General features: G+C 46.5%; 2 protein-coding genes and 1 non-coding gene across 5 annotated transcripts in view; 1 reads left to right on the top strand and 2 right to left on the bottom strand.

Annotated features, from left to right (window-relative positions):
• Positions 1 to 313: 313 nt before the first annotated feature.
• Positions 314 to 8,731, bottom strand: LOC101137992 (melanoma-associated antigen D2). Of its 3 annotated transcripts, none has more exons than XM_004064227.4 (13): positions 8,525 to 8,731; positions 6,951 to 7,024; positions 6,114 to 6,605; positions 5,198 to 5,506; positions 5,014 to 5,077; positions 4,676 to 4,755; positions 4,078 to 4,172; positions 3,306 to 3,385; positions 3,170 to 3,212; positions 2,780 to 2,842; positions 1,555 to 1,669; positions 639 to 1,081; positions 314 to 448 (listed from the first exon to the last, which is right to left on the bottom strand). In XM_004064227.4, exons 2-12 carry the CDS (start codon positions 6,993 to 6,995, stop codon positions 647 to 649), a joined length of 1,821 nt encoding a protein of 606 aa, XP_004064275.2. In that variant the 5' UTR covers positions 6,996 to 7,024; positions 8,525 to 8,731; the 3' UTR covers positions 314 to 448; positions 639 to 646. The 3 variants fall into 3 exon arrangements, with proteins under 3 accessions (XP_004064275.2, XP_004064276.2, XP_004064277.2); XM_004064228.4 differs by lacking the exon at positions 8,525 to 8,731 and adding an exon at positions 7,894 to 7,997; XM_004064229.3 differs by lacking the exon at positions 8,525 to 8,731 and adding an exon at positions 7,104 to 7,324.
• Positions 1,833 to 1,960, bottom strand: LOC115932557 (small nucleolar RNA SNORA11). The gene has a single exon (XR_004068821.1). It is a non-coding gene; the product is annotated as a small nucleolar RNA SNORA11 (small nucleolar RNA).
• Positions 8,732 to 18,044: 9,313 nt separating the features above from the next.
• Positions 18,045 to 27,555, top strand: part of ITIH6 (inter-alpha-trypsin inhibitor heavy chain family member 6) — a 43,481-nt gene continuing 33,970 nt past the window's right edge. Inside the window, exons 1-4 of the mRNA XM_031006044.2 lie at positions 18,045 to 18,191; positions 19,206 to 19,360; positions 24,271 to 24,381; positions 25,223 to 25,470. Coding sequence (XP_030861904.2) covers positions 18,090 to 18,191; positions 19,206 to 19,360; positions 24,271 to 24,381; positions 25,223 to 25,470 — 616 coding nt within the window. The 5' untranslated portion in view covers positions 18,045 to 18,089. The remainder of the gene's footprint in view (positions 18,192 to 19,205; positions 19,361 to 24,270; positions 24,382 to 25,222; positions 25,471 to 27,555) is intronic.

The raw sequence follows: 27,555 nt of genomic DNA, 5'->3' as shown, positions 1-27,555 counted from the left end.
CGCTCCTGGGAATCCAACAATTAAGACGTGAGGCCCAATCTATCCCAGAAAGGTGTATTAATCTCGCTCCTGGGAATCCAACAATTAGACGTGAGGCCCAATCTATCCCAGAAAGGTGTATTAATCTCGCTCCTGGGAATCCAACAATTAGACGTGAGGCCCAATCTATCCCAGAAAGGTGTGTTAATCTCGCTCCTGGGAATCCAACAATATCACCTCAAACTAAACACAGACTGAGGTGGAAACTTTCCCAACTCACTGATTTTTAAATGTGATACCAAAATGTGACAGCCCGCCAAAAAAAGCAATAAACTCAGAAATGGCAAATAGATTTAATGCAGAGTGTCAACTTCAATTGATTGATAGTGGCTGCCTAGAGTGCTGTGTTGAGTAGGTTTCTGAGGATGCACCCTGGCTTGAAGAGAAAGACTGGCAGGATTAACAATATCTGAAAACACAAGTAAGAGAAAATAAAAGGGTCAATTGACATCCAGCAAACAGAAAGGAATAAAATGCCAAAAGCAGTGTCTTGGCACACTCTCCACATCATTCTCCAACTTGGGCCTTCCTAGAATCATCCAGCTCCTCATCCCAGCCCCATAAGCCCCAGATGTCCCCACTGAAACCAAGGCAGATACCTAAAATCTCACTTGTAGGAGAAACCACAGGCACCAGAGCTGCCACTGGTGCTGGCACCAGCTCCACCAAGGCCAGCAAAGAGCCCAAATGTGAGAGTGGCGGTCAGGCTGGCACCAGCACTGAAGCCACCACTGGTGCTGGCACTGGCACTGGCACTGTTATTGGTACTGGTACTGGCACCAGTGCTGGCACTGCCACTCTCTTGGGCTTTGGCTTTAGCTTCTGCTCCCGCCTGGATCCGGGCTTTGGCCCAGGGTCCGATATCAGCTTCGTCCCAGTTGCAGGGCCCGGCAGCATTCTCCGAGCCGAGCCCAATGCCCATTCGAGCTCTAATCTCGGCCCTAGCCTTGGCTTCAGCCGCAGCCTCAGCTGCAGCCTTCAAATCCGCTTCCATCGCCTCTCGGTACTGAGCTGCCCATTCCTTGGGATCCTTCTTTTGTACCTGAAACAAAAATAACCATCAGAAGGAGCATAGAGGGATTAAGCCATAGTAATAATACAGTATTACTATGTAAATAACCATCAGAAGGAGCATAAGAGGATTAAGCATCTACTCTTTATGCTAGGCACTATGCTACATGCTTAGTATAAAAAGATAATAGTAATAATACAGTATTACCAGTAATTATGCACCTAATATTCCATCCCTGCTCTGACACTTACTAGCTCCATGACTTTGGACATGTCACCTACCAACCTTTCTGGGCCTCGGTTTTCTCATCTGTAACAGGGCAATGACATATCAGGTTGTAAGGCTTAAATGATTCAGATAAAGTGCCTGTTACAGTGTTTTGACAATTAACAGAAGCACCAAAACATTCAGATTTGAACTGCAGGCTGCTCTGCACACAGCCTGCCCCAGCCAGGGGCACCCCATGCTCTTGACTTGCCAAGCTCAAGCAGCTCTCCAATTACCTTGCAGGCAAACTTGAGGACTTTCATCTTGCTGGTCTCATAGTAAGAGCGCAGGCCCCAGAAGAACTCATATTCAGGAGGATTGCTATTGGGGACTCTGGCATAGTCCAGGTACCTTGGAAAGAGAGGTTCAAAGCCTTTATTTCTAAGACCATTCATGGCCTACCCATGCATAGACTGGACAGGCTCCAGATGGCAACATTATCCACTAATTACTACAGTCTTTCTTCCAATATTGAGCCCTGTCCCACTCGTCTTGCCCAGAAGCCACATAGAGGTGTTGGGGGACATTTGTTCATAGGGAAGCCACAAGTTTGACGCCCTCATCACAATGACCCCAGATTCCTGTTGGGTGTGTTGTAAACAGAGGAGCCATTCTTTGGGCCCCCTGCTCTGAGCACACCCCACCGCAAGTATCTTGGCCTCAGCCTGGCCAAGCCCAGAAAGGTCCACCACAGAAAATGACCAGAAAGACTACAGAGGAAGAACAGCCAATAGCAGCATGCTTCACATATGCTGAATTCCTGACCCTTTGTGTGTGTTTCTGTGTGCACATGCATGTGACTGTGTGAGTGTTCGCATGTCCTCCAAGGACCAAGGATAGGTGAGCCTTGGCCAGAAATTCAAGATGACTGGGCTCCAGGCCCATACCAGCTGTGGGCCATGCTCAGATCTCCCTTCTCGGAGCCCCAGGTCCCTCAACTGTAAAACGGGGATGGGATGACAGCTGCAGGGTAGTTATGAAAATGAAATGAGATGTACAAGTCAACTCCCCAGCATGGTACCTGGTTGCCTGAAGCTACCATTCTATGTCATTTCTTTATGGAAATTAATTTCTATGAAGCTCTAGTTAGCAGAATAAAAAGAACTAAGGCTTTGGAGCCAAGTTCTAAACATAACTCTTCTACTTGCTACCTGTGTAAGCCTGACCAAATGACTTCACCTCTCTAAACCTCAGTTTCTGCATACGTACAATGATGGTAATGATAATCCCTCCCTTGCAGAACTGGTCTCAAGACAAATGTTGAGGTATATGTAACAGATCAGGAAACATGTGCTGCTCCTGTTTCCCATCACCGCCCAAGGAATAATCCCACCTGCATACATGCAAATATGCAAATACATACACACATAGACACATGCATCCATGCACCACGGCTTTATCACTCAGTTCTGAAATAGGCCAAATGCATGGAACACATGAACATCAGACAGAGATACTTACTTCTGCTTCACAAACTCATCAGTGATGAGCTTCTTCACGTCCCCAAAGAGTGAATGATGTATCCTGAGAGAAGAAAAAGAAAAATAAATAAACAAATAAATTCACTCAAGGCTATGGCACTTCCCAGATGTGGGCAGAGGCATTTCCAAGATGGAAAAGAGGTTTCCAGCACAAGAGGGAAGCTCCATAGAAGCCCAAGAGACACTGAGAGAGGGAGCAGAGAGTTCAGGACCATTCGCCCATCATCCACCCAGGTCAGAACCCTGGGCCCTCTACCCAGTCCAGCACCCCACCCGCTCCACCAGACCACCAGACTGAGGCAATCCTAGGACCGTCCTCTCTTGCCAAAGGACAACACGGACAGCAAGCGCTGAGAGAGCCCAATCATACCCAGGGCGCAGCCCCAACTTGCGCAGCACCTCCCAGATGACAGCTGCGAGGGGAGGCAAGAGGAGACAGGGACAGAAATTGAACACATGGAATCTAGACCACAGCCACCCATTCAGCTGCAAGCCCAGCCACTCACCCTCACTGGACCGATTTCCATTCATGAAGATGATGCTAAGAAGCACCATGAGCAGACCCAGCTTGGGTGAGTCCTTAGTCCTAGAGAAATAACAGGACAGAGAGGTTTATGTTCAGCAGCCATCTGCAACAGACACACCAGCCAACTCACTAGGCTAGCCTCTCCCTGATTCCTCAGATACAGAATTCTACCCAGTCTCTGCTTCCAGCTCTATGCCACCCTTGGCAAGGCACTTAGACTTGCAAGCCTCAGTCTACTCTTCAGTAAAATAGAAAAATCATATTTTCCCTTCCCTGGGTTTCCAAGAAGATGGAAGAATGGCTGCCAACCTGGTACAACACAAGCACTCAGTCAATGTGAGTCCCTTCTTTCTGTCCCAGAACCTTCAGCCCCACTGACACTCCTGCGCTTCATGCATCCTGATCCACCCACACCAGGAAGCCCTCCTTGAGAACCACTCTGCCAAAGCCAGGCCAGGCACCCAGTAGGAAGAGGCAAGCAACGACAGGCCTGCTTTCCTGGGAAGCTTCTACAGAGACAGCAAACCTGACAGCAGGAATGTCCCACTCCAGGCTCCTACACCCTTCAGTCAATCATAATCAGGTGCCACTACTGTAAGCAGGGCTCCAACTATGCATAGGAACTGGGACGGGGCTTTTGAGACCCTGTCTTTCCTGACTCTCTAAGAGGATGGGGGAAGTAGGACAAAGAAGGGGTAGCAGCACATGGCCAAAGCAGAAGCCCCCCACACCTCAGCCCTTTCCCAGCTTACGTTCCCAGTATGCCTGCATCAGTGGGCTCTAAGGTGCTGAGAAGAATGTACAAGTGGTCATTCTTATCAATTTCCTTCAATTGAATCCCAAATACCTGTGGATGGGGAGAACAGCTTGTGAGATGACAAAATTCAGCTTCCGGGGCATGCTGCAGCTCCCTATGTACCTAGGAGTTTTGCATGTGTGAGAAATCAGTGAGATAATGTGCACAAAGTACATAGCTAAGTGCCTGGCACCCGGTAAACACGCTGCAAATGTACTATTGTCATCATCATCTTTGTGGTGAGTGGGACTCTAGGGAGACAGAGAATGGGGAATGAAAGGGAGAGCTGAAATCTCAAATACATGGCAGGAACTGCCATGGACGGACAGAAGCCAGGACTAAGTTGGGTGTCTTGGGTCCTAGCTGCACTTTTACCATTGACTTGCTGTGTGACCCATCGCTAATCTACACCCCTCCATAGGCCACTGTCTGCCCCTCAGCATAGCGATGGAGCTGGATTAGCAGGTCTCTTTGGTTCCCGAGAAGGGACTTGTACATTTTTGTTCAATTCAAGGCTTCCCCACTGTGCCCATCCCCCAGGGCTGCCCCTTCACCTTCTCCAAGGAATAGCCTGCTCGTTCAATGATTTCGGGGTACACATCAGTGTATTCTTTGATGATGTCCTTCAGCATGTCTGCAAGGGGAGAGTGTTGTGAGCACCTGACTGAAGAGATGCCAGGTGGCCCTGATGCCCAAGCTATAGACTCTACCAACCACACCAAGGGTGGCATAACCCGGTTCTGTGCTTATCAACAGAGATGCTAGCACTGCCAAATTAGAACTTTGGGAGGACAGAGATATAAGCATAAGAGCAGGGGATATCCCCAGCACAATGGTGTAAGGGCAATGGAGGGCAGAGCTCAGGGCAGAGGGAGGATTGGTAGGACTTTACCCGAGCGCTTGATGGGAATCTTCGTCTGGTCTTTAGCCAAAAGGTACTTCACCAAATCATTTGCCTGGCAGAGTAGAAAAAGATGGAAAGACCAAAACAAGTTTGCAGAAAACTTGAGACGATGGCAAAGAAAAGGGCAGCCAAGGCAGTAGAAAAGGCAGAATAAAAACAACAGAGTTCTTACCCTCCCTTGCAAAAGGGCCACATCCCGAGGTGGTGGTGCTTCAGGCTCTTGGGATGACTGGAGCTTGGCAGCTCTACGGCGAGCCTTGCCCCTACGGGCTTTAGGTGATCTCAGGGAGAGCAAGGCTCTCCGGGCCCAAGCAGCCAACCGAGTCCTTGATGCCCTGCGGGCCCAAAAGGCTATGGGACCCCTTGAAGCCCTGCGGGCCATTGAGGCCATTAGGGCCTTTGAGACCCTTCGGCCACCTGTGGTTCCAGAAGCCTGACTCTGATCACTGCTGCCATCCTCTTCCCCATCCAGATGCTTCACCTGCATCAACAGAGAGGAAGCTCAATGTCACCAGATGAAGCAAGTGGTCCTTTTCCTCTCCCTATCTCTTCCAGGAAGCACCCGCTAACCCCACCCCTGTAGTAACAGCCTGACTCAATAGATGTTGGCCATGCTGAACCCTGGCTTTGTTTCTCACTGACTTCCAAGCAGGTGTTTCATCTGCCTAGCAGGCCAGGAGCAAACCAAGGGTGGGTGGAGGCTGAGTCTTCTTCTCTTTCTGTGCCCACTACTGGCTCTGCTTGAACCATCCTAGACAAGCTGCTTCACCTCTCTGGAACTCAGCTTCCTTCTCCATAAAATTGGGGCTATGAGAATTACTTTCAAGATTTAATGAGATAACCTGCATAAATGTGCTTAGCTCAAGGCCTAATACAGGGCAGCTACTATGTAAACATAAACTGCATTACATTCAGATTGCACCTCCCCATCAGTCTGCAAGCTCTCTGAAGACAGGAATTACATCACATTACTCTCAGTGCCCCCCACAGCCCTGATGAGCACAGGGATCTTTCTAAATGTTTGTAGAACAAATGAACCAACTGAGAGAGGAGTAGAAAACCAAGGGTGGTGACTGCAGAGGTCTTACCTTTCGGGCTTTCTTGGCTTTGACCTTGGGCCGAGTATCCTGATTCTCCTGAGACTGGGCAGCTGCACTCTCAGGCTCAGGTTCATCTGCTGGGGCCTGAGAGGGTGCAGCCTCAGTCTCCTGGGCCTTTGTATTGACCTTCGTATCAGCCACATGGCTGACCTTTTTGGTCTCAGTGGCAGGCATTGTCACAGCCTGCGGGTCAGCATTCTGTTTCTTGGTGTCAGCTGCTAGACTCTTGTTTTCAGCTGCCAGAACCTGGGTATCAGTCAGCTGAGTAGTAGATGAGGCCTGGGTGGCAGGTGCCTCCTGAGCCTCTGGGGTCTTTGAGACCTCTGTGGCCTTTGAGACCCCAGAGGCTTTTGAGACCTTCACATCCTCTGAGACCTCCAGTGCCTTTGAGGCCTTCGGTGTCTCTGGGACCTCCACATTCTGGGTCACTGTCAACAGAGTCTGCATCATCGAGCTACTGTCCTTTTCTGAAGCTTCAGCCTGCAAGAGGAAGCAGGGAAGTTCATAGACCTTCTCCCCACCCCCAACTAAGCAAATGGCTCCAAAATTCCGAGGCCACACTTCTCTGACCTGTACTGACTCCTACCTGCGGTGTGCTCTGACCACCTAAGCCCAACAAGGCCTCCCTTTCCTCTGAGCAAGAACTGATGGCAGAAGAGGGGCCCGCCCACCTTCTCTCCCTCCCTCCACTGGGCAGGGGGACACCCAGGCAGGAAAGTAGGTGGAGAAGGACAAGGATGGGAGGGGAAGAGCCAAGGGACTTGGGGGCAGCAACAAGGGCTGGAGAGGAAAAGCAGCTGGGGAAAGAACAGAAAAAGGCCTTACCTGGAAGCGAGTTAGACCTGCACCACTCTCGCTTGTGTCAGACATGTCTCAATTTGGCCTGGCAAGAGCTGAGCCTGAAGGGGAGAAGGCCTGGGTCAAGTTGAAGCCCACTGAACGTCCTCTCCCCTGTTGTGCCTGGAGGCTGATCCTCACCTTCCGTAGGTCCCCAATTCCAACCCCCTCCACCACCCCCAACGACTCCGTTCTCAGATACAGGAATTCAAAGCTTCTAAGTCTCAATTCTCTGCAGCCGCACCCTCCCCTTCTCCAGGAAGATGTGCCAGCGCGGCAGCTCTGAGGACCCCGCCCCTTTTCCCAGTGCACCCCCCACCCAGCCGCAGGTCGATAGAGCGCATGCGCGTCGGCTGCAGGGCCGCTCTCAGCCCCGCCCGCTTTCCCAGCACGAGCCCTTTCTTTGATGTCCACCGTGCACATGCGCATTCAGCAGCTGGCTCTTCTCAGTGCTGGCCCTTCTCAACACGCCCCTTTCTAGCGAAACATAGTGCGCATGCGCAATGGTCGTGGTCTCAGTCTGGCACTCTGCCCCGACACACGCCCCTCTCCAGGTCCGCAGTACCATTCGGTCCCGCCCCCTGCCCAACAAGCCTTCCTCCAAAATTGTCGCAGTGTCTGGTGGACCCGGCCCCTCCCCTACTCACGCCCTACAGAGTCCAGTGTCTCTTGGCCCCGCCCTTCTTCCTAACACGCCCCCCTCCAAACAGGCGCATCTTGGTTCCGCCCCTTCCCTATTACACCCCCTCCTCAAATAAATACTGAGCTAGTGATTCCATCTTGGGCCCGGCCAAACCGGGTCCAGTCCCCTCCCTTCCCAGCCGGATGGATCCGGTACGATCCGGTCCTTAAGGCAGGTTTTCTCCAGATCCCAGAGGGTGGGGCCGACCCCTAGCGGGGCTCTCATCCAAAAGCCGACCCGGCTGCTCACCTCGTCCTCCTACAAATCCCGAGTGCGTCCACTCACTCCAAGCCCCTCCGAAACTCGGAGACTGCCCTCCCCTCTCTAGGCCGGAAGTGGTCCCGCCCCTTTCCGCCTCCCCAGGGGGCCTCCGTCCCAGCCTGTCTGCCCCTCCCCCGCTCCCTGCTCCTCATTCCTTATGCCCCCCTCCGTATTCCCTTAGCCTGGCTCCCTACTCCCTATTCCTACCTCACATTTCCTATTTACTCCAGAATTCCTTCTTCCCATTTCTTACATCCTCCTCCGTGTTACGTTTGCACACCCTGCCCCTCAGTATTCCTTAATCCCTCTCTGCATCCCCGATTCTCTTCTCTGGATCTTCACTCCCCCTCAGTGTTCCCCTCCCTCCTTGTATTCCTCGTCCCCCTCCCAACATTCCTGGTTCCCCGTTTTTATCCCCTCCTCCCTCCGCTAGTCTCTGCTCCCAGTCTGTACAGCCTACTACTTTCTCAGTCGTCCTCATTGCCTACACCCCACTCCAGGTCACCTCTGCTTCAGCTGCAGTGGTGCAGTAAGAATTGCTCATCTGCCTGGCTATGGGTTCGAGGGGTCTGGAACCACTGTCTGACCTCCATAAAACCCCAATATCAACGCCCCTCACCTTGTCCTCCAGCGAGTTCGGGATGCGTCTGCCTTCTCTAAGTCCCTCTCGAAGTCTCAGCCTCCTGGACTAGAGCTGCAGACAGCCCAACCCAGCCCAGCCCCTTTCCGCAGCCCCCTGCCACCCCCCCTCGCCTTCCTCGGGGGTGGGGCAATGGGGCCCCGCTCAGGGCTGTCTGACGCCAAAGCCCATGTTTATGCCACTGTACCAGGCTCAGTCTGAAGCTCTTCCAACCCAAACCGCCCCCTGAAAGCAAGTCGTTCATTGAATTTATTTTTATATCTTCATTTTTTCTTATTACAAAGGTAATATGTTGTTCTTTTGTTGTTGTTGTTGTAAAAATTCAAACAATGCAGTAATATATAACACACCAATGAAAGGCCACTCATCTCCCAGAAATAACCACTATTAACATTTTGCTATCCAGATTTTTTTTCTATTCGTATACTAATTATTCAGGTTCTCTCTCCGACAAATGGTACACTATACATACCTTCTGTTCTGCGACGTGTTTTTTTCCAGTTATATATAAAACATCTTTCCGTTAGTGCACATTTTTCTAAACAGCTGCATGATCTTTTCTTGCATAGATGTCCCATAATTTATTGAACCAGTCCGGTACACATGTACATTTAGATTGCTTGGTGCACTTTTTTTTGTTATTTATGGTATTTTTTGCTAGCTCAAATGCTACAAAAAAGTCTTCCATTTTGATGCAAAATTTGTCAACTTACTCCTAAAAAGTAAATGGAATAACATTCCCGCCAGCAATGTCTCTCCTGTACATGTCACATATTACAAATATTTTTCATGTTATTTATGATAATTTTTGCCAAACAAAAATGTTTAATTATTATGTAGTCAAATATATCCATTTTTCCTTCATGACAACTGGATTCTGCTGCTTGCTTAAAGATGCTTTTCACACTCCTATAACAAACCCCGTTTTTTTTTCAAGCACTTTTGTGGCTTTATTATTTACATTTAGATGTTTGATCATTTCAAAATTTATTTTCTATACGGATTCAGCTTGATTACTCTTCAAAATCATAGTCTCTTACCCCTACATCATGTGCAAACTAATCCATCTTTTCCCTCTCTGCTTTGAAATGGCACCTCTATCACATAATAAATTCACATAAGCAATTGGATCTATTCAAGAGAGCAAAATAAGATGTAAAATAATACGAAATAGACAAATCATCATTAATTACTGAATATATAAATGCAGACCTGGAAAACCCAAGAGCATCAACTAAAAAGTTATTAGAAACCATAATAAAATTCAGCACAACTGTTAGTTGCAGAAATAATATTCAGTGCCTTTCCACATATAAATGTAATTCAAATGGACACAAGTCTTCTGCTTTATGTGGTCACCTTTTACTATGTAAATAACATATAATGAATCCCTGTGTTCCATGGATAATTCAAGATAGACAAACACACAAATTTCTTGCATATTCAAGGCAGGCTTCTGTTTTCCTGTCTTTTCTCTTTCTCTGAATTATTGCTTTCTCCAAGTGTGTGATATCAGTTCACCAGGTTCTTGCCTCCTAGATTTTCTCCCTTATCCACACTAGACATAGCCCCTCCTTTTCTTCTACTTCTGGCATCTCAAATTCCCCACCCCTTCCAAATCATGGCAAGTTGGCAAGTTTTGAATGCCAAGATGAGGACTTTGGTGTTGATCCTGAGAGCACCCAGGAGTTACTAAAGAATTCTAGGCAAGGATACAGCATAGATTTGTGTTTTAGAAAGAACACCTAGCTGCTATATGGAGTATGGATTAGGTGTTGTCTTGGAAACAGGGAGAGTACTTATGACTTTTGTAGTCATCTAGGTAAGCAATGATTGTGCTTTGGCCTAGAGTGGTGGCAGATAGTGAGAAGTGATTGAATCGAGGAGATAGTAAAGAAGTAAAAAGTAACTGGACTTGAGTAACTGGATTGTGAAGAGAAGGGCAAGGAGGAGGGGAGTGTCAAAGGGAACTCTTGGCGATCTGATTTGAGAGATTGTTTGAATGGTAACCCCTTTCACTGAGATCAGGAATACTGAAGGAAGAGCGGGTTTGAGGAGCAGGTTAGACGAGAACTGAACATTGCTTTTGGGGCACCTGTGGCATGTCCAGGTAGAAATGTACCACAGGCAGTTGAATATACATATCTGAAGCTCAGAGAAGTGGTCTAGGCTGAGGTTATAGATCTAGGAGTCATCAGTACATAAATAGTTCTTGAATTCATGAGAAAGGGTAACACCACCCCGGTGAATGCGTAGTGCTAGAAGAGACATGGGCCCACGGAAGAGCCCTGCAGTCCAACAGCATCTTTGGTATAGGTGGAGGAAAAGAAACTCATGAAAGAGGCTGATAAGGAGTGACCAAAGAGGCAGAGAGAAAAACAGGAGAGGGCCGGGCATGGTGGCTCACACCTGTAATCCCAGCACTTTGGGAGGCCGAGGTGGGCAGATCACCTGAGGTCAGGAGTTCAGGACCAGCCTGGTCAACACGGTGAAACCCCATCTCTACTAAAAATACAAAAATTTAGCTGGGTGTGGTGGACCACACCTGTAGTCTCAGCTACTCGGGAAGCTGAGGCAGGAGAATCGCTTGAACCTGGGAGATAGAGGTTACAGTGAGCCAAGATTGTGCCACTGCACTCCAGCCTGGGTGATAGAGTGAGACACCATCAAAACAAACAAACAAACAAACAAACAAAAACAGGAGAAAGGAGTGTCACAAAAGTAAGGGAAGAGATTGTTTCAAAAGGAGGGAGGAGTCAAGGTCAATAGTGATGAATGGTGCCAAGAATCAAGAAAAGTAAGACCTGAAAAAATGTCTGGGGATTTTGACGATCAAGTGGTGGTCTCTGGTGACCTTGGAAGGAATAGTTTCAGTGCACGTTTGTGGCATAGCTTGCTAATTGCTTACCCTGGTATTCATCCTCCTCTTCTTCCTTAGTAATAAGTCACCTGATTTTTAGCTAGATACATAGCCTCCCAGAATAAAGGCCATGAGGACTAGGGTAACACTCTAAGGATACTGGATTAGTAAACTAAAAAGAACCTGGATCCGTAACAATTTCATGAAGCCAATGTGAACTGCCTACCTCTGGATTTCTTTTAGGTGAGGCAAATAGATGTATGTCTTATTTAAGCTATTGTTATTTCAGAGTCTATTCCATGCAGCAGTTTCCTGATTGCAGTGAGTTGAGATATGAATAGCAGGTGAGGTATACATGACAATGGGTATGGAATGCTTTCCCAAGAAACGCCTGAGCTTGATTTCAAGGCTCTCCCAAAATCCAGCCCTGACTGCTTTTCCAGCCCTTTTCCTGCTGTTTTTCTGAGAGTACTAGATATAGTTGCCTATATTCCACCTAAACAGAACACTTCACTATTACCAGATATGCCCTGCCTTCTCTTGCCTAGGAGCCTTTGTTATGCAATTTTGTCCCCATGGGGAACACCCTCTGCTACAACTACCCTTCTGGTATATCTATGCTCGGTTACAACCTCCAACATTTTAAGTTTCACAATGTTTTAGGTCCCAGTTGTGGTCTTTGGGATCCTGGGGTAATTTAAAGGAATACAGAGTCAGAACATTAGGAGATATTGGATTCAGGAAGTCAGAAAAAATCTCAGTCCAAATCCATCAGAGAGGCATTCCCAAAGATTGTCAAACCCAAACTTCCCCAGACCCCTCTCAATTCCACCACCTTCATAACATAATACCATTAACACCCTTATCTTATGACCTGGGGATCAGAGGATAGGAGGCAGCCTTATCGGGGGAGAAAAGACAAATTAGTTCATAATCTTTACTCTTTGACCAGAGAGATTTCCTCCCACCTTCTCCTTGTGAACTCTTGGAATCTTGATCTTCAGCATTCACCCATAAACTCTGAAGAACCTAGGTCACTGGGTCTCAGGCCCATTTCTAGCACCCATAAATCAGTAGAGAAACATCTGAGACCATATAGATCCTACATATCAACTAAGAGGAAAGATGAAAAGCTGTTATCATCAGGCAGCTCTGTTCTGAAGATAAGGAAAGGCAGGCTAAGGATTGCTTAGTGCAGAATGTCGAGACGTAACTGTCTAGTCCCACAGGCATCCAAGACTCCAGACTCCTGAAGCTCAAATGGAAAGCCCAGAATATCCCCACCACCAATCCTATCCTAGCACATTTACTTTCTCCCAAACTATACAGAATCCGTATCTCTGAATTTTGGAAAATTTGGGAGAGGGTAGCAAAGATTTCCTTTTAAGGCTGCCTGTCACTTCTTTAGTCATTTAAACCATGCAGCTCAGCATAGAAATCAACTTTAAATTGGACATCAGACTTTCTTGTTCTTCAGATTTCCATAACCATTCCCACCATTGGGAAAGGCCTAATAATTGTTCCTTCTCCTAGGCCCCATACCCCACCCCTGTTGGACCCTTTCTGTCCCCCAACATGCTGGCAACTTCTCTCCTTTCCATTTCCAGGCTTCTATATCCTCTCTCTCTCTCTCTCTCTCTCTCTCTCTCTCTCTTCCCCCCACTTCCCCCAGGGTCTCACTCCGTCACTCTGGTTGAAGTGCAGTGGTGTGATCCCAGCTCACTGCAACCTCCACCTCCTGGGCTCAAGCGATCCTCCCACCTCAGCCTCCAGAAGTAGCTGGGACTACAGGCACATGCCACCACGCCCTACTAATTTTGGGGGTTTTGTTTGTTTGTATTTTTGGTAGAGATGGGGTTTCACCATGTTGCCCAGGCTGGTCCAAAATTCTTGGACTCAAGCTATTCACCCGCCTCAGCCTCCCAAATTGTTGGGATTACAGGCATGAGCCACCGTACCTGGCCTATGTCTTCTTTCTTGAGCCGCTGGTGAAATCTCATTTTTTCCCCTTTTATATGTAGGGCAATTTAGTTAACTTTGTTTCACTCTAAGCCCTAAGGGTTACCTTTCCACAGCAAAAATGACATTTTGTCAAACAAAAGACAAATTTCCCATAGATGAGGAAACCTGCTACCCACTTTTGGACTAACCCTCATTCTCCCCTGTTCTCTGTATATTGAGTCCTTCCTCAGCACAAGCTTGTGAGCTATGATTAGGCCATTCAACAGAAAATGAGCACCAACTATGTATTAGACACCTCTCCAGAGGTGGCCCTTGCTCTTAAGGGGTTTATTTTTATACTGTGTGAACATTAGCCTCATTTCACAGATGGCAATATTAAAAGTGAGAGGGGTAACTTGCCCAAGGCAAGGCGACCAATGAGTGGCACAGAGAGGACTTGAACCCGAGTCAGTGGAATATCAAATACCAAAGACTTAACCACTACACTATACTTTGTCCGATGATTTAAGTCCCAGAATATCCTTTCCAACAGTCTTCACAGACATATGCTAGGCACATTACAGTATGTTTTTCATCTATGGAGGCACGTCTAACTGGATATCCATATGCCCATTTAGATATTGTCATAAGCGTCATAGGAAATATAATTATTTCATTGTTTTGAGATCAACATGCAGTTTTTAACATTTGATTTTTATGAATTTCATGCTTGTACATGACAACAAATGAAATAGTACAGAAGATCATATGATAAAAATGAATAGTCCCCTGCCTCAACCCTCCCCATCTCCATCCCACCCCCTCAAAGCCAACTTTTAACAGTTTTTAGTTTTAGCTCTACTGTTGGTTCCCTTTACAACTCTAGATAATATGTATGTAATGTTTCTTTTTTTAAAAAAATTAGACAATATCCTATTGACTCCCAGAGATGGCAGTAAGGATTTTATGTACTGTGCCTCACTTTTCCCTCTACCCCCCTGCAATGGTTAACACTGATGTTCCTTTTTTGTTTTTGGTTAATTTTATAACTTGAAAAAAATATACTCAGACCTCTATTTTGTATTCCATCCATTTTGACAGATAATTTGACTCCCCATTTTTTAAGACAAGGATATTATGGCTACAACCCTCCCCCTGCCCATTCAATGTCCCACATTGTCAGTTTTATCTTTCCTTTTACATTGCCCTGGTTATTAACATTTACATTCTGTTCTGCAGCCACAATCAGATCTTCCCTGCTTTGTCTCCCCAGGTTGACTCTATGACCTGAAACCCAATAAACAACATTCACATTATCATGGCTATGTAAATATTTTTCAAAATCTAGCCAAGTAGTGAGCCTGGAATACGCTTCCTTCTCTTCAAGTTCAATGTCACAATCTTTGGGCCTCTCAGAGGAGAATGTTTCTAGCATCAAGGTCAAATGGAATCTTTCTTATACTCTTAACAGCTGCTCATAATCATATTACATTTTATTTTGCTTTGTATTTGGCCAAGACTTTCTTGAATAATTACACACACACACACACACACACACACATACACACACACAGAGTTTCTAAAAGCCTTTCTTTTTTCCTTGAATTATATGCTTTTATTGTATTCACTCATTCAACAAGTATTTTTTGAGTGTCTACTACGTGTCAGGTACTGTTCTAGGAGATTAGGCTAGGCAGTGAAGAAGACAGATAGCAATCCTTGGCCCCCATGGAGCTGATTCTAGTAAGGGAGAGAGAAAAGATAATAAGATAAATCAGTAAAATGTATCCAAATTAAAATGTGTGATAAGTGCTATGGAGAAAAATTTCAGTTTTAAATAGGCTTGTCATAACAATGTGTTGTATATTTCAAAATAGCTAGAAAAGATAAGTTGAAATGTTCCCAACACATAGAAATGATAAATACCCAAGGCAATGGATACCATAAATACCCTGACTTGATTATTACACATTCTATGCATGTAACAAAATATCAATGTATCCCATAAATTTATACAAATATTATGTATCAATAACAAAAAGTTAAAAAATAAGTAAATAGGTTGGTCAGGGAAACACTCACTGAAAAGGTAGCATGTGGGCAAAGACTAGCATAAGGTGAGAGAACTAGTCAAGTGGATACTTGGTGAGAAAACATTCCAAGCAGAAAGAACAGTCATTGCAAAGGCCATGGGACAGGATCATGCCTGGCATTTTTTCCCCATGCCTGGCACTTTTGAAGAACACAATGGCCAGAGTTGCTAGAGTGATGGAGGAAGGCAGGAAGGGAGGTAATAGGAAATGGGGTCAGATGGGTAATGAGGGCTTGCCTCACTGACCCCTCTCACATAGGGCCATGTAAGCCACAAGCAGGATCCACAGGAGAGTTTTGAGCAAAAAGGGGACAGGATCTGACTTGGGTTTCAAAAGGATCCCTCTGGTTGTTGTAAAAATATACTGGTGGGAGGCAGAAAAGGGGATGATGAAGGCTGAAGCAGGAGGAGCAGTAAGGAGGCTGCTGCAGTTATTGCTTGAATTGGATTCACTGTTTCCAGGATTCACTGTTCTGGGCACCTGTCTGGAGATCCTTCTTCAGGTGTAGGGAATTATTATAACTTCTAATATATCTATTTTTTTGAGACAGGGTCTCACTCTGTCTCCCAAGCTGGAGTACAGTGGCACAATCATGGCTCGCTGTAACCTCGAACTCCTGGGCTCAAGCAATCCTCCCGCCTCTGCTTCCCAAGTAGCTGGGATTTACAGATGAGAGCCATCATGATTGGCTATTTCTTTTTACTTTTTTTTGTAGAGTCAGGGTCTCACTATGTTAGCCAGGCTGATCTCAAACTCCTGGCCTCAAGCGATCCTCCAGCCTCAACCCCCCAAAGTGCTGGGATTACAGATGTGAGCCACCACATCTGGCCTAATATGTTTTCAATAAAGTTTCCTTCATTGTTTTGTTTTCTCTATCTAGAACTGCTATTATTTGAATGTCTAATTTGCTAGATTAATCCATCTCTCTTAAATTTTCTCTCACATTTTCTGTTGCCTTGGCTTTTTTGCCCTACATTCTGGGAGATTTCCTCATTTCCTGGTCCTGGGAAATTTATTATTTCAGTAACTTATTTTTAATTTCTAAGGAATCTCTGTTTTCTCTGATTGTTCCTGTTTTATGGCATCTAGTTCTTGTTTTATGCATATTATATCTTCTTGAATCTTATTCAGAATAGTATCAATTTTTCCCCTGAAGTTCTCTTTTGTTTCCCAGATCCTCAAATTGCTCTAGGGTCAGTTGTTCTATTTGTTTCTTTTAGTATTTTGCTTTCATGCTACAGGCTTCCTTAATTTGCTTGAGGCTCCTTGGCTACTCATTCATATTTAAGAGAAAAGGACTGGGTAGCCGATGGGAGTTTTCTCTGTTGCTGTATAAGCAGAGCTGTTCTCTAGCTAGGACTCTCCCTCGTGAGGAAATCCTGAGAGGAAACTTGGTGCGGACTTGTGGGAGGTGGCAACTGACAGGTTTTGGGACCCACAGATGCCAGAATGAGAAGACTTTGTTGGGATGCCAAATGCCCTAGGACAAATCTGAGTGTTCCTGGGGCAGTTTGTAAAATGTCATCAGAGATTTTGCCCCTGAGAGTAAGTACTGGAGCTGTCTATGCTCCCTGTGTGGATGGGTAGAGGCCGGAGGGCCAGGGTCGGCAGGATTCTGACTGAGGCTGATAGTCCTTGTGCAGACCTTCAAGTACTTTCCTTTTTCTCAGCCCCATTCCTCACCCCCACCCTCCACAGGACCTGCAGATCCTGAGTCCAGAGCACCTCAGCTCCTCCCTTCTCCCTCCACTCAGGTCTCTGAGGACAGGGAGCTTTCCAGACTTTTGATCTCTGTCATGCCTCATCCTGCCCTCCTCCTAGCAGCTATTTACTGATCACTTACCATGTGCCAAGCATTCTAAAAGTACAAACTCACTTAATCTTCATAAGAACTTTATGAAGTAGGTGCTATTACTATTCTTATTTTATAGATGAAGAAACTGAGGCTACAGAGAGGTTAATTAACTTGCTCAATATTATACAGTCAGTAAGTGGCAGAACTGAGATTCAAACCCATGTGGTCTGGGTCTGGAGCTTGTATTTTGAAACCACTGTGTTATATTCTTTCTCAGTCCTGCCCCAGCCTGTCTTGGCCTCTGGCTATTCTAGAGACTGTAAGTCTTATTATGTCTATGGGACCCCTAAATTGTTATAGGATCCTGAGTAAGTCCCTCCTGGCACTAGGCTAAAGTCAATACCAGGGAAGACCAGTATTGGGGGCTTGCCTTGCCAATCCCTCTCTCATCGCCACTACCTTTTTAAGATGATCAATGCTAAGTGACCTTTCTCTGGCCCCAGTTACTGGGCTCCTGTGGATGTTTATAGGAAAGAAAAACCCCACCCTGAGCCAACACAGCAAACAGACAGACCCAGCACTCTGGTATGTTTAGTTTCCATTCATCTTACAGCTGGATGAGGGGAAAAAAGGAAGCGTAGAACTGGCCCTTCTCCAGGCAAGATGCCAGCCCCAGCTCTTGGACAATCCTGGCTTGTGTGAGCCTCAATGCCACATTCAGAGCTTTCCCCACCCTTCAGGATGGTCCCTCCCTCTCAAGAGAAGGGATACCTGGAGGTTTAAAAGAGCAAGGGTTTGGAGATCGGGCTCAGATCTTCTGGATGTGAACAACAGATCCAGGCAAGAGGTGGCATCATGTCTGGGTGGAGGTACCTCATCTGTGTCAGCTTTTTGCTGACCATTCTTCTTGAACTGACATACCAGGGACCCCCTGTCCCCGCTTCATCAAGCACAAAGGTCAGTTCTGGGATGAGGGAACAAAGCTTGGGGATTTGTGATAAAATTAGCTTCTTGGGGGAAATTTGGGAAGGTTATTCAATGTGTTTCTTCAGTCCTATGACTGAGAAACTAGAGCCGGAGAAAAGAGGTACTATTTGCTGAGCACATGTCAGGTGCTGCACCAGGGGTCCCAGAATTATTATTTCATTTAGTCCTCACAGCATCTCTGTGAGCTGGGCTATATTATTATCCCCATTATAGAGAAGAGAAAACAGAGGTTCCAAGGTTAAGACACAGTTAGGAAGTGGCAGAACCGTCTGATCTCAAATCATCCTCATTTCCCACTGCCCCACACTGGGAAGGAACTAGCTCTGAATCACGTGTGGGTAGATAGAGGGACCATTGCCTCAAGAAAGGAGAGGAAGAAGATAGATATTGTACTTGCTGTGTGCCCTCATCATGGATGCCAGATACTTACCATGCTTGCAGTGCATGATTGTGCTTATAAGTGCAACTCTTTACACCTGAGATCCTAAAGAAGAAAAAAATCAGTATTTATCACAGTGCCTTGGACAGAGTAGGATTCAATGAATGGCGGATGCTCTGCTATATTCTAAAGCCTTGCTACTCAAAGTGAAATCTGTGGACTAGCAGCAGCATCATTCCACGTGAGTTTTTTAGAAAGATAAAATCTCAGCCCTCACCCTAGTCTTGCTGAATCAGAATCTTCATTTTAACAAGCTTTCCAGGAGATTCATGTGCACATCAAAGTTAGAGAAGTGCTTGTCCAGAGAGGTCCCTTGATCTCTAATCTTCTGTGAGTCTTGGGTTCTGAGACTTGATAACAAGCTTGCTGAAGTAATCAGGCAGATCCACCAAATGGATGACAGAGGTTGTTTTCCCTCTCTAGGCCTTAGTTTATCCACCTGTATACTTTGAGGCCTGTGTAGGAATCTTGGGTTCCCAAAGACTAGCCCATCTAGGCTGAGGACATAGTCTACCTAAAACACCTCCTCCTGTCTTCTCTCTCAGTTGTTAATGACAAGCTATTCTATGCGCTCCACGGTGGTGTCTCGCTATGCCCACACCTTGGTCACCTCTGTCCTGTTTAATCCACATGCTGAAGCCCATGAAGCCATCTTTGACCTGGATCTGCCTCATCTTGCCTTTATCTCCAATTTCACTATGTAAGTCTGCTTCCAAAGTCACCACTTCATTCATTTGTGCATATATTTGTTCATTCTTGTGCTTATTCTGTCAGCAGAGCATAGTGATTAAGACAATGCACTCTGAGATCAGACTTCTTGAGTCTGAATCCTGGCTCTGCCAGTTTGGGACCCAGGGCAAGTTACTTCATTTCTGGGAGTCTCATTTTACATATCTACGAAATGGGGATAAAATTAGAACCCACTTTCTTTTTTTCTTTCTTTCTTTTTTTTTTTTTGACATGGAGTCTCGCTCTGTTGCCCAGACTGGAGTGCAGTGGCACAATCTCAGCTCACTGCAACCTCCACCTCCCAGGTTCAAGCGATTCTCCTGCCTCAGCCTCCCAAGTAGCTGGGACTACAGGCGCATGCCACCACGCCCAGCTAATTTTTTGTACTTTTAGTAGAGACGGGGTTTCACCGTGTTAGCCAGGATGGTCTCAATCTCTGACCTCATGATCTGCCCACCTCGGCCTCCCAAAGTGCTGGGATTACAGGCATGAGCCACCACACCCGGCCAGAACTCACTTTCAAGGATTAAATGAACTAATATACATGGAAACATATGCTAAAATTAGCTCCAGGCACATATTAAGTAGTTGATAATATTAGCTTTATTGCTTTTTAAACAAACATTTCCTGGTGCTGAGTGTGTGACTTACACTGTGCTGAGTCCAACAGAAAGAGGAAGGTGAACTGCATATAGTCCCTAGTCTCAGAGAGTTCACAATTTAAGGGGGGATATAAAAAAGGAAACTGGCCCAGCACAGTGACTCACACCTGTAATCCCAGAGCTTCAGGAGGCTGAAGTAGGAGGATTGCTTGAGGCCAGGAGATCAAGACTAGCCTGGGCAATATAGGGAGAACCCATCTCTAGAAAAAAAATAAAAATTAGCAGGGTGTGGTGGTGCATGCCTATAGTCTCAGCTACTCAGAAGGCTGAGGCAGGAGGATTGCTTGAACATGGGAAGTTGAGGCTGCACTGTGCTATGATCTCTGCACTCCAGCCTGGGTGACAGAGTGAGACTGTCTCTAAAAAAGAGCATTGGGTTGGGGAGCAGTGAGTAGATTACTTTAATAAAGTATGCTGGGGAAAAAGAGAAGTCTGAATGTGGAATGGTTGGAATGGTGAGGTGGACCAGAAGACAATGGTGGGTTTCCTATTCCCAGGCTGGTGGAGAAAACCTCAGAGAGATAACACCTAAACTGAGGCTTGAAATAGGACATCTTCACCAGGCAACCAGGGTGAGGGCAGGACTGGAAGAATCCAGGAAAAAGGAATAAAGGCACAAATGTTCCCTTAATTAGGGGAACTGCAAGTCCTTCTGTGTCACTGTACTGTCAGGGACAGACAAGAGGTAGAAGAGTGGTGAAAAAAAATGAGATGTGAGAGGCAGAGAAAGACTAGGCTGTGGAGGACTTCCAATGTTAGAGCACCTCCTTGGGTCTCACTTAATGGTCTCCAAACCATCTTATGTGTTTGCACACCTATCAGGAAAAACTTGATCCTATACTCCCGAAACATATATACTTATTCATTTATGCATTATATAAATATACTGCTGAGCAAATATATTAGGTACATTGTGAAGCATATAAATATTAATCCCTAAAGGATAAGGAAAAAGCCCTAAAATAGAGTATGAATATTATTTTTCCACTCCCTTTCGATTTGTCTCCAGCATCCCCTGGGACATGTGCACCCCTCTTTAGAAATAAGTGTGGGCCATAATAAGGAGACATGGCAAGGTTTTAAGCAAGGAGAGGTGATTGTGAAGTGGTAGCAGACTGGAGGGGCCGGCTAGGTGGCCAGGAGCTGAGTAGGCAAACAGGGGCAGAATCCACGTAGGGGTTGCTGAAGGTGGGAGCAGGACAGTGGTGGTGGATCTGAGAGACTATCGAGAGAGAAACAACCTGACTGTAGTGGAGAGTAAGTAAATATAGATGGTGTTTACCTTTTTTTCGGCTTGTTAGACCTGGTAGATGACAGTACCCTGTTGAGGTGATAAACAAGGGAGCTGGAGCAGATAAAGGGAAAGCTTAGTGGGGCCTCAGTAGCCAGTATCACACTTTAGTGTGAATTACAAAAAGGCCCCTGGATTTGGGTAGAGGGACTATCAGATTTACCAGATAAGTGAGCCCAGCACAAGCAGAATATCCACCCTTGTTCAGCCCCGCTTGTCCCTGTTAGTTGGGAGGAGGTTCTTGTGCCATCAATAATCTGTACAACCTCAAACAGCAGCCCTGGGGTGGGCCTAGGCTGTGCCATCAAGAACCTCCTGGCACTTCCCCTGGAGAAGGATTGGGTTAGAGGAGGGGATTGGTATGGAGTCAGAGCCAGGGAGTTTGGGGGAGAAGTGCTGAGGCAGTCAAGGAGGGCTCCCTGAAAGCAGGATTTCCATATGGGTAAGATTTGAAGGGACCAAGATCATTGCATGTTGGGACCCAGGGGAATCAAGGACCAAAAAGAGCAGGCGTGGGTTTGGACTATGGGGGGCCAACCAGAGAAGCTGGCAGTCAAATGATGTAAGGGCCAAGTAGTCAGGCAGAATTTGGATTTTTGCTTCAGTTGAAAAAAACACCAACAGATTTTTTTTAAAAAAATTAAGCAAAGCAGGCTGGAGGAAATGTTCTTGGGCAGACTCTGTGGAAAGTATGCTGGCTGGAGGCAGCACACACACAGAGGCCCCAGTGTCCTGCTGCCAGACCAGCTCCACCCTACCCCCCTCACCCCCCAGGAGACCTTGGGGAGGTGCCAACTCGGCCCACCCCCACACTAGCCCAGCCACAGCAATACTCTGTTTCAACTGCCTAGAAACACTTCTTCCCTGAGTGGTCTCTTCTGCCACCAGCCTATCCTCCCCCAGTGCTCCTGGAAGCTGCTGCCTTGGTCAAGCAACTTTCCTGATACCTGTGCCTCAGTTACTCCACTTGTAAAATGGAAACTGTTATACTTGCGTCCTACAGAGTTGCACTAACTTTCTCTAGGACACCCAACTATCACTCCTCAAAGGCCAGCTCTGATCCATCCTTCCCCTTTTCAAGATTTGTCCAAGACTCTCCACTCTCCATGGCAAAAAGTCTTTGCTGCTGTATGAGCTCATTGAGTCTTGTGTTCAAAGCCCCCTATTCTCTAGGCCCACTCAACCACTCCAACTTTCTCTCCATACCTCCCTTCCCTGCCCCTCCACTCCAGTCAAATTTAACTACTTGCTGTCCCCTGAAACACATTCTGTGTTTTCCTGCTGTCTGTCCAGGATGTCCACTCCACAAATAATTGTTGAGCACCTCCTCTGTGCCAAGCCATATTCCAGACACCAGGGGTACAGCAGCAAATAAAGTGGTAAGAAGTCAGTCAGATTGTGGATGTCTTCTAAAGATGGAGCTGAAAATCCCTGATGGATTGGATGTGGATTGTGAAACAAAGAGGAGAATCCAACATGACTCTAAGATTTTTAGCTGAGCAACTATGTCCTGAAACAAAGATACCAGAGGAGGAGCAGATTTGGGAGGAGAGAGTTGTCAGGAGCTCAGTTTTGGATATGTTCAGCTTGAGGTGTCTATGGAACATCCTAGTGGAGATGTCAAGTAAGAAATTGTTTTTTTGTTCCTGTGACAGTTTACTGAGAATGATGATTTCCAATTTCATCCATGTCCCTACAAAGGACATGAACTCATCATTTTTTATGGCTGCATAGTATTCCATGATGTATATGTGCCACCATATGTAACTAACCTGCACATTGTGCACATGTACCCTAAAACTTAAAGTATAATAATAATAAAATTTAAAAAAAAAGAAATTGGATGGGTCTGGAGTTCAGGGCACAAGTCCACACTGGAGATACATATTTGGGAGGCATCTGTATATAAATGGTATTTAAGGCCATGATGCTAAATGACATCACCTAGAGAGCCAATGTAGAAAGAATAGAGGACAGAAGGGGAGAGGGAGGGAGGGGAGAGGATAAAAGGTTGACAACAGAGCCTTGGAGTGTTCCAAAGATTTAGAGGTTAGGAAGAGAAAGAGCCAACAGAAGAAACTGAGAAGGCATGGCCAGTGAGGATTATTTATCCATATCCTCCCTGTCTTTCAGGCTTAGCTTCAAGACTACCTTCTCTAGGACCCTTTCCTGAAGACTTGGGCAAAAGTGTTCTCTCCCTTCTTTGAGCTTCTTTTCACTTTATTACCTTCCTTAGAGAAATGGGGAGAATGGGGGTAAGCAAGTCTGCTTGTAACTCATCAGTCTCTGAGCTCCCTGAGGACAAGGCCTCCTCCCCAGTCAGGCCCAGAAGACTTTGCAACAATTTGCACACTTCTTTCACAATTTTTACCACTTATACCACCCACAGTATTTACTTAATATATTTTTATATTAATATGGCCATATTATTTACCCAATATATTTTTTCAATAGATATACTTTCTGAGATGATCTGAGTTAGTTTTATTCTGAGCAACAATATCTGTGAGATCATGGGTTTAATGTGCTAGTTGTAATTTAAGAAACATTACTGTAAATACATAACAATTATAATAAAAATATTCGGTTATATCGTACCTAAAATTATGCTGTGTGCCAAAAGGTAGAATTCATTCAACACTTTGGGAAACACAAAACTCTAACAACCAGATCCACCATATGCTGTGTGGCCTCTATTTCCCCATCTGACAAATGGAGATAATGATAACTACTTCACTCTGTTATCTCCCTCTCCTTTCCTCTTCTTCTCTTCTTGCCGCTCACACTGGGGCTTTATGGCACTGTGTTGTTCTTTCTCTTTCCCTATCTCTACCCTCCTCTTTCTACCTCATGTGTCTCTTTCTCTGTCTCTGACCAACTCTTTATTTTCTCTGTCTCTACTGTCCCTCCTCTTTCCTGCCCCATTAGGACCATCAACAATAAAGTCTACATTGCAGAAGTCAAAGAGAAGCACCAGGCAAAGAAAATCTATGAAGAAGCCCATCAGCAGGGAAAGACAGCTGCTCATGTAGGCATCAGGTAAGGCCCCATCCAGTCCAAAACATGACTTAATCATCTTAGCTGTGTGATCAGGGGAGATGCACGTTCTCTCTGGTCCTCAGTCTCCATCTCTGCAGAGTGGGGACATGACCTCTACTTCATAGGATCATGTGAAGACGATGTGAGTTGATGAATATCAAAGCCTGTAACAGGGTGGGTGTTCAATAAATGGAAATTTACTTCCCCATTTCTACTTTTCTACTGTCAGCAGATTGTGGCTTATTTAAGAATTGGCACCTTCCAGGAAGGTTATATGCAAGTGAGATTTTTCTAAATTGAATTTTGTTTCCTGAGTTCCATTCAGCGGGCAGAAATGTATTGTCTTCCTTCAGTGTTTCCTCCCAGCTTCCAAGAGAGTTTCATGGAGCGAACACTTTAGCTTTGGCTCCGGCAAACTGAGTTACTGCCATATAAACAAGCTCCTTCAAAAGCATAGGGGAGAGGATAGTGGGAGGGTCTATTTGAAGGGGCTGAGGCATTGTATGTAAATTGAAAACTTTTTTGTAAAATGAATCATTAGACCCTAGTTGGTCTCTTCTATATTCAGATTTTGATGGACTAAGTTCCCTTAAGGGTGGACCACCTGTGAGATAATTTCTCAAGCAGAATATTTAGGAGGCTGAATGAGGGAGGCAGGGAGAGAGAGACTGATAAGTGGATGCATGGATGACGGACCATGGGCCAGTGACTCAGTTGAACCAGAAGCCTAGTCAGGTCGGCTGGGACCAGGGTTGGGGGGAGCAAAACTAGGTCATCTAACAGCCCCTGTACTCCTCTGAAGGTCCCTTTCTCTTCCCACCATCCTCCCTTTCCAGCCCAGGGACCGGGAATCAGAGAAGTTCCGCATCTCCACCAGCCTGGCAGCAGGCACAGAGGTGACTTTTTCCCTGGCCTATGAGGAACTGCTTCAGCGGCACCAGGGCCAGTACCAGCTGGTGGTGAGCCTGAGGCCCGGCCAATTGGTGAAGAGGCTGAGCATAGAGGTTACAGTGTCAGAAAGGACAGGCATCTCCTACGTGCACATACCACCCCTGAGGACCAGCCGTCTGCGCACCAATGCCCATGCAAGTATGTGGGCAGCACTATGGGTCACCCATCAGACTGGCCTTCACTGAATGAAAACCTTATCGATTCCACTGGGTTTCCCTCTAGTGCCACTTCTGCTCTGTACTCACTGCCAAGTTCCTTCCTGATTCAGTGAGAAGAGGGCATGTTTGAAGGTGAAAATATTTGGATTTTAACCTTGGCCTGGTCCTTACAGGCTGTATGACCTGGCACATTAGAAACTTCCCAGACTCTTGATTTCCCTAAAAAAAAAAAAAAAATCAGTGATAAGGGAGGGTTTGTTGGGTGGGCTAATGAAATTAAATCATATGTTAACCATGTTGAAGGCTGTAGAAGCCACACTGGCCAAATCACGCTTTTCCCTGGATCCCCACTGAGAATGGCAGGACAGTGAGTGCACAGCAAGTGCAGGCTTCCTGGAGGACACCATCTCAGGCCCTGGAGGGAAGAGAAGCATCCTGCCTCAGAGGTTTGCTTCAAATATCACCTAGAGGTTTTGGAAGGCCAGACTGGCTACATCAGAATCACAACATGGGCTCCTAGAAATGCAGATTCCTGGAGCCCAGCCTTCAGGGTCTGGTTCAGTAGCATGGGGGTGGGGACCAGGAAGCTGTGTCATCAACCAGTCTCAAGTGACGTTGACGTACAGCCAGGTTGGAGAATCACGGAGCTGGCCTGCTCACCTCATCTGAGAGATGAGAGGACAGGTGCAGAGAAATCCCTGGCTCATGTGGCAGCCCCTCCAAAGCTGTTTAGCATTGGAGGTCCCAACTCATTCGACTCTGTTGACCCAGAGAGGCACTGGGTGGACAGTGGATGTAACAGACACAGACAGACACACAGACTGGATCCAAATCCCAGTGCTAACACTCCCCTAATGTGGGACGATCAAAGCCAGTCACTCCATTGCTCGACTCCACTTTTCCCATCTGTAAAATGGACGAGATGCCATCTACAGCTCAGGACCACTGTGAGACTTTGAGAGAATTCCTCCCTCCCAATTATATGCTGCAGAGAAGATTGCACGATCATTCTACTCGTTAGCATTAGGTGGCACTCACTGAGTTGCAGGTATGGCTCCAAACGCTTTACATGAATGGCCTCATTTATTTCCCACAAGCACTGCCTATGAAGTAGGAGCTGTGGTCATGCCTGTGCTGTAGATGAGGAGCCAGAGGCTTAGACAGAATGAGTCGCTTGTCCAGGGACACACAGCAGCAGCTGGAACCTGGACCCACAGGCCATTTGAGTCCGGGCAGGCCGCACTCTTCAGCCCTAAGCTATAAATGGCAGGTCCCTCCCCCATTCTTCTTAAAGGTTAAAACAGAGGGTAGGACCAATCCTGTGGGGGAGAAAACAGAACAAAGAGCTCTGAGAGGAAGGAAGCCAAGGGAATGTATGTAAGCAGGCGCCTCAGAGAGTATGGGGCTCAGTGTGCCCCTGAGCTTCCTGACAGCTGTGGCAGGAAGGAGGGGGAGCAGAATTCCCAAGTTTCCATTTTCTGGAAAAAAAGGAGGCAGAGTGACATTTCTAAATGGACATTTGTCTTGGATTCCAGAGGAGTTGATCTTGTGGCCAGCTCAGCAAACATCCGGGACTAGAGAGTCATCTGTGATTTCATGAGACTCTAAAAGGCTTGTTCACACACGTGATGCCCAAAGTCAGAAGGCAGAGAGGGAAGAAGAAATATGAAATCCGACCCAGAGGACAACCTTGCTAGGCTGCTGTTTCCCACAGCAGTGGGGGGATGGGAGGAGACCTAGACCTTGTCTGTGTGTCTGTCTATCTCCTGGACACACACTGACTGCACTGCCTCTCTGGGAGGAGGCGAGGGCTGCTGGTGTACCTCCGGACATGCCACGCCTCCAAAGACTTGGCCCCAGGTTGCACGGAAAATGAGGCAGGGTGAGGTTGCCAGTGAGGGCCACATTGCCAGGGCCTGGGAGCTGATGGCCAGGTTGGGTCTGTCCGGCTGGGCTCAATGGAGGATGCAGAGAGGAGCTGGCTGTGGGACTGGGAGAGGAGCATGGAGCAGGTGGAAAGATGTAGGCAGGAGGCACCAGAGGTTTGGGGAGGAGTTAGACTTAT

Source organism: Gorilla gorilla, chromosome X, assembly GCF_029281585.2.
Source record: "Gorilla gorilla gorilla isolate KB3781 chromosome X, NHGRI_mGorGor1-v2.1_pri, whole genome shotgun sequence".
Classification (NCBI taxonomy): domain Eukaryota; kingdom Metazoa; phylum Chordata; class Mammalia; order Primates; family Hominidae; genus Gorilla; species Gorilla gorilla.
Note: the sequence above shows the minus strand (reverse complement) of the source record. Positions and strands in the feature narration are given on the sequence as shown.

What these genes read in the sequence shown, in the direction of transcription:
- LOC101137992 (XM_004064227.4), bottom strand. Translation starts at nt 6,995, where the DNA reads ATGTCTGACACAAGCGAGAGTGGTGCAGGTCTAACTCGCTTCCAG. An exon ending in AAGCCAAGAAAGCCCGAAAG is followed by an intron (nt 5,507 to 6,113) that starts GTAAGACCTCTG and finishes CTGTTGATGCAG; the next exon opens with GTGAAGCATCTGGATGGGGA. An exon ending in CAGGCTATTCCTTGGAGAAG is followed by an intron (nt 4,173 to 4,675) that starts GTGAAGGGGCAG and finishes CCCCATCCACAG; the next exon opens with GTATTTGGGATTCAATTGAA.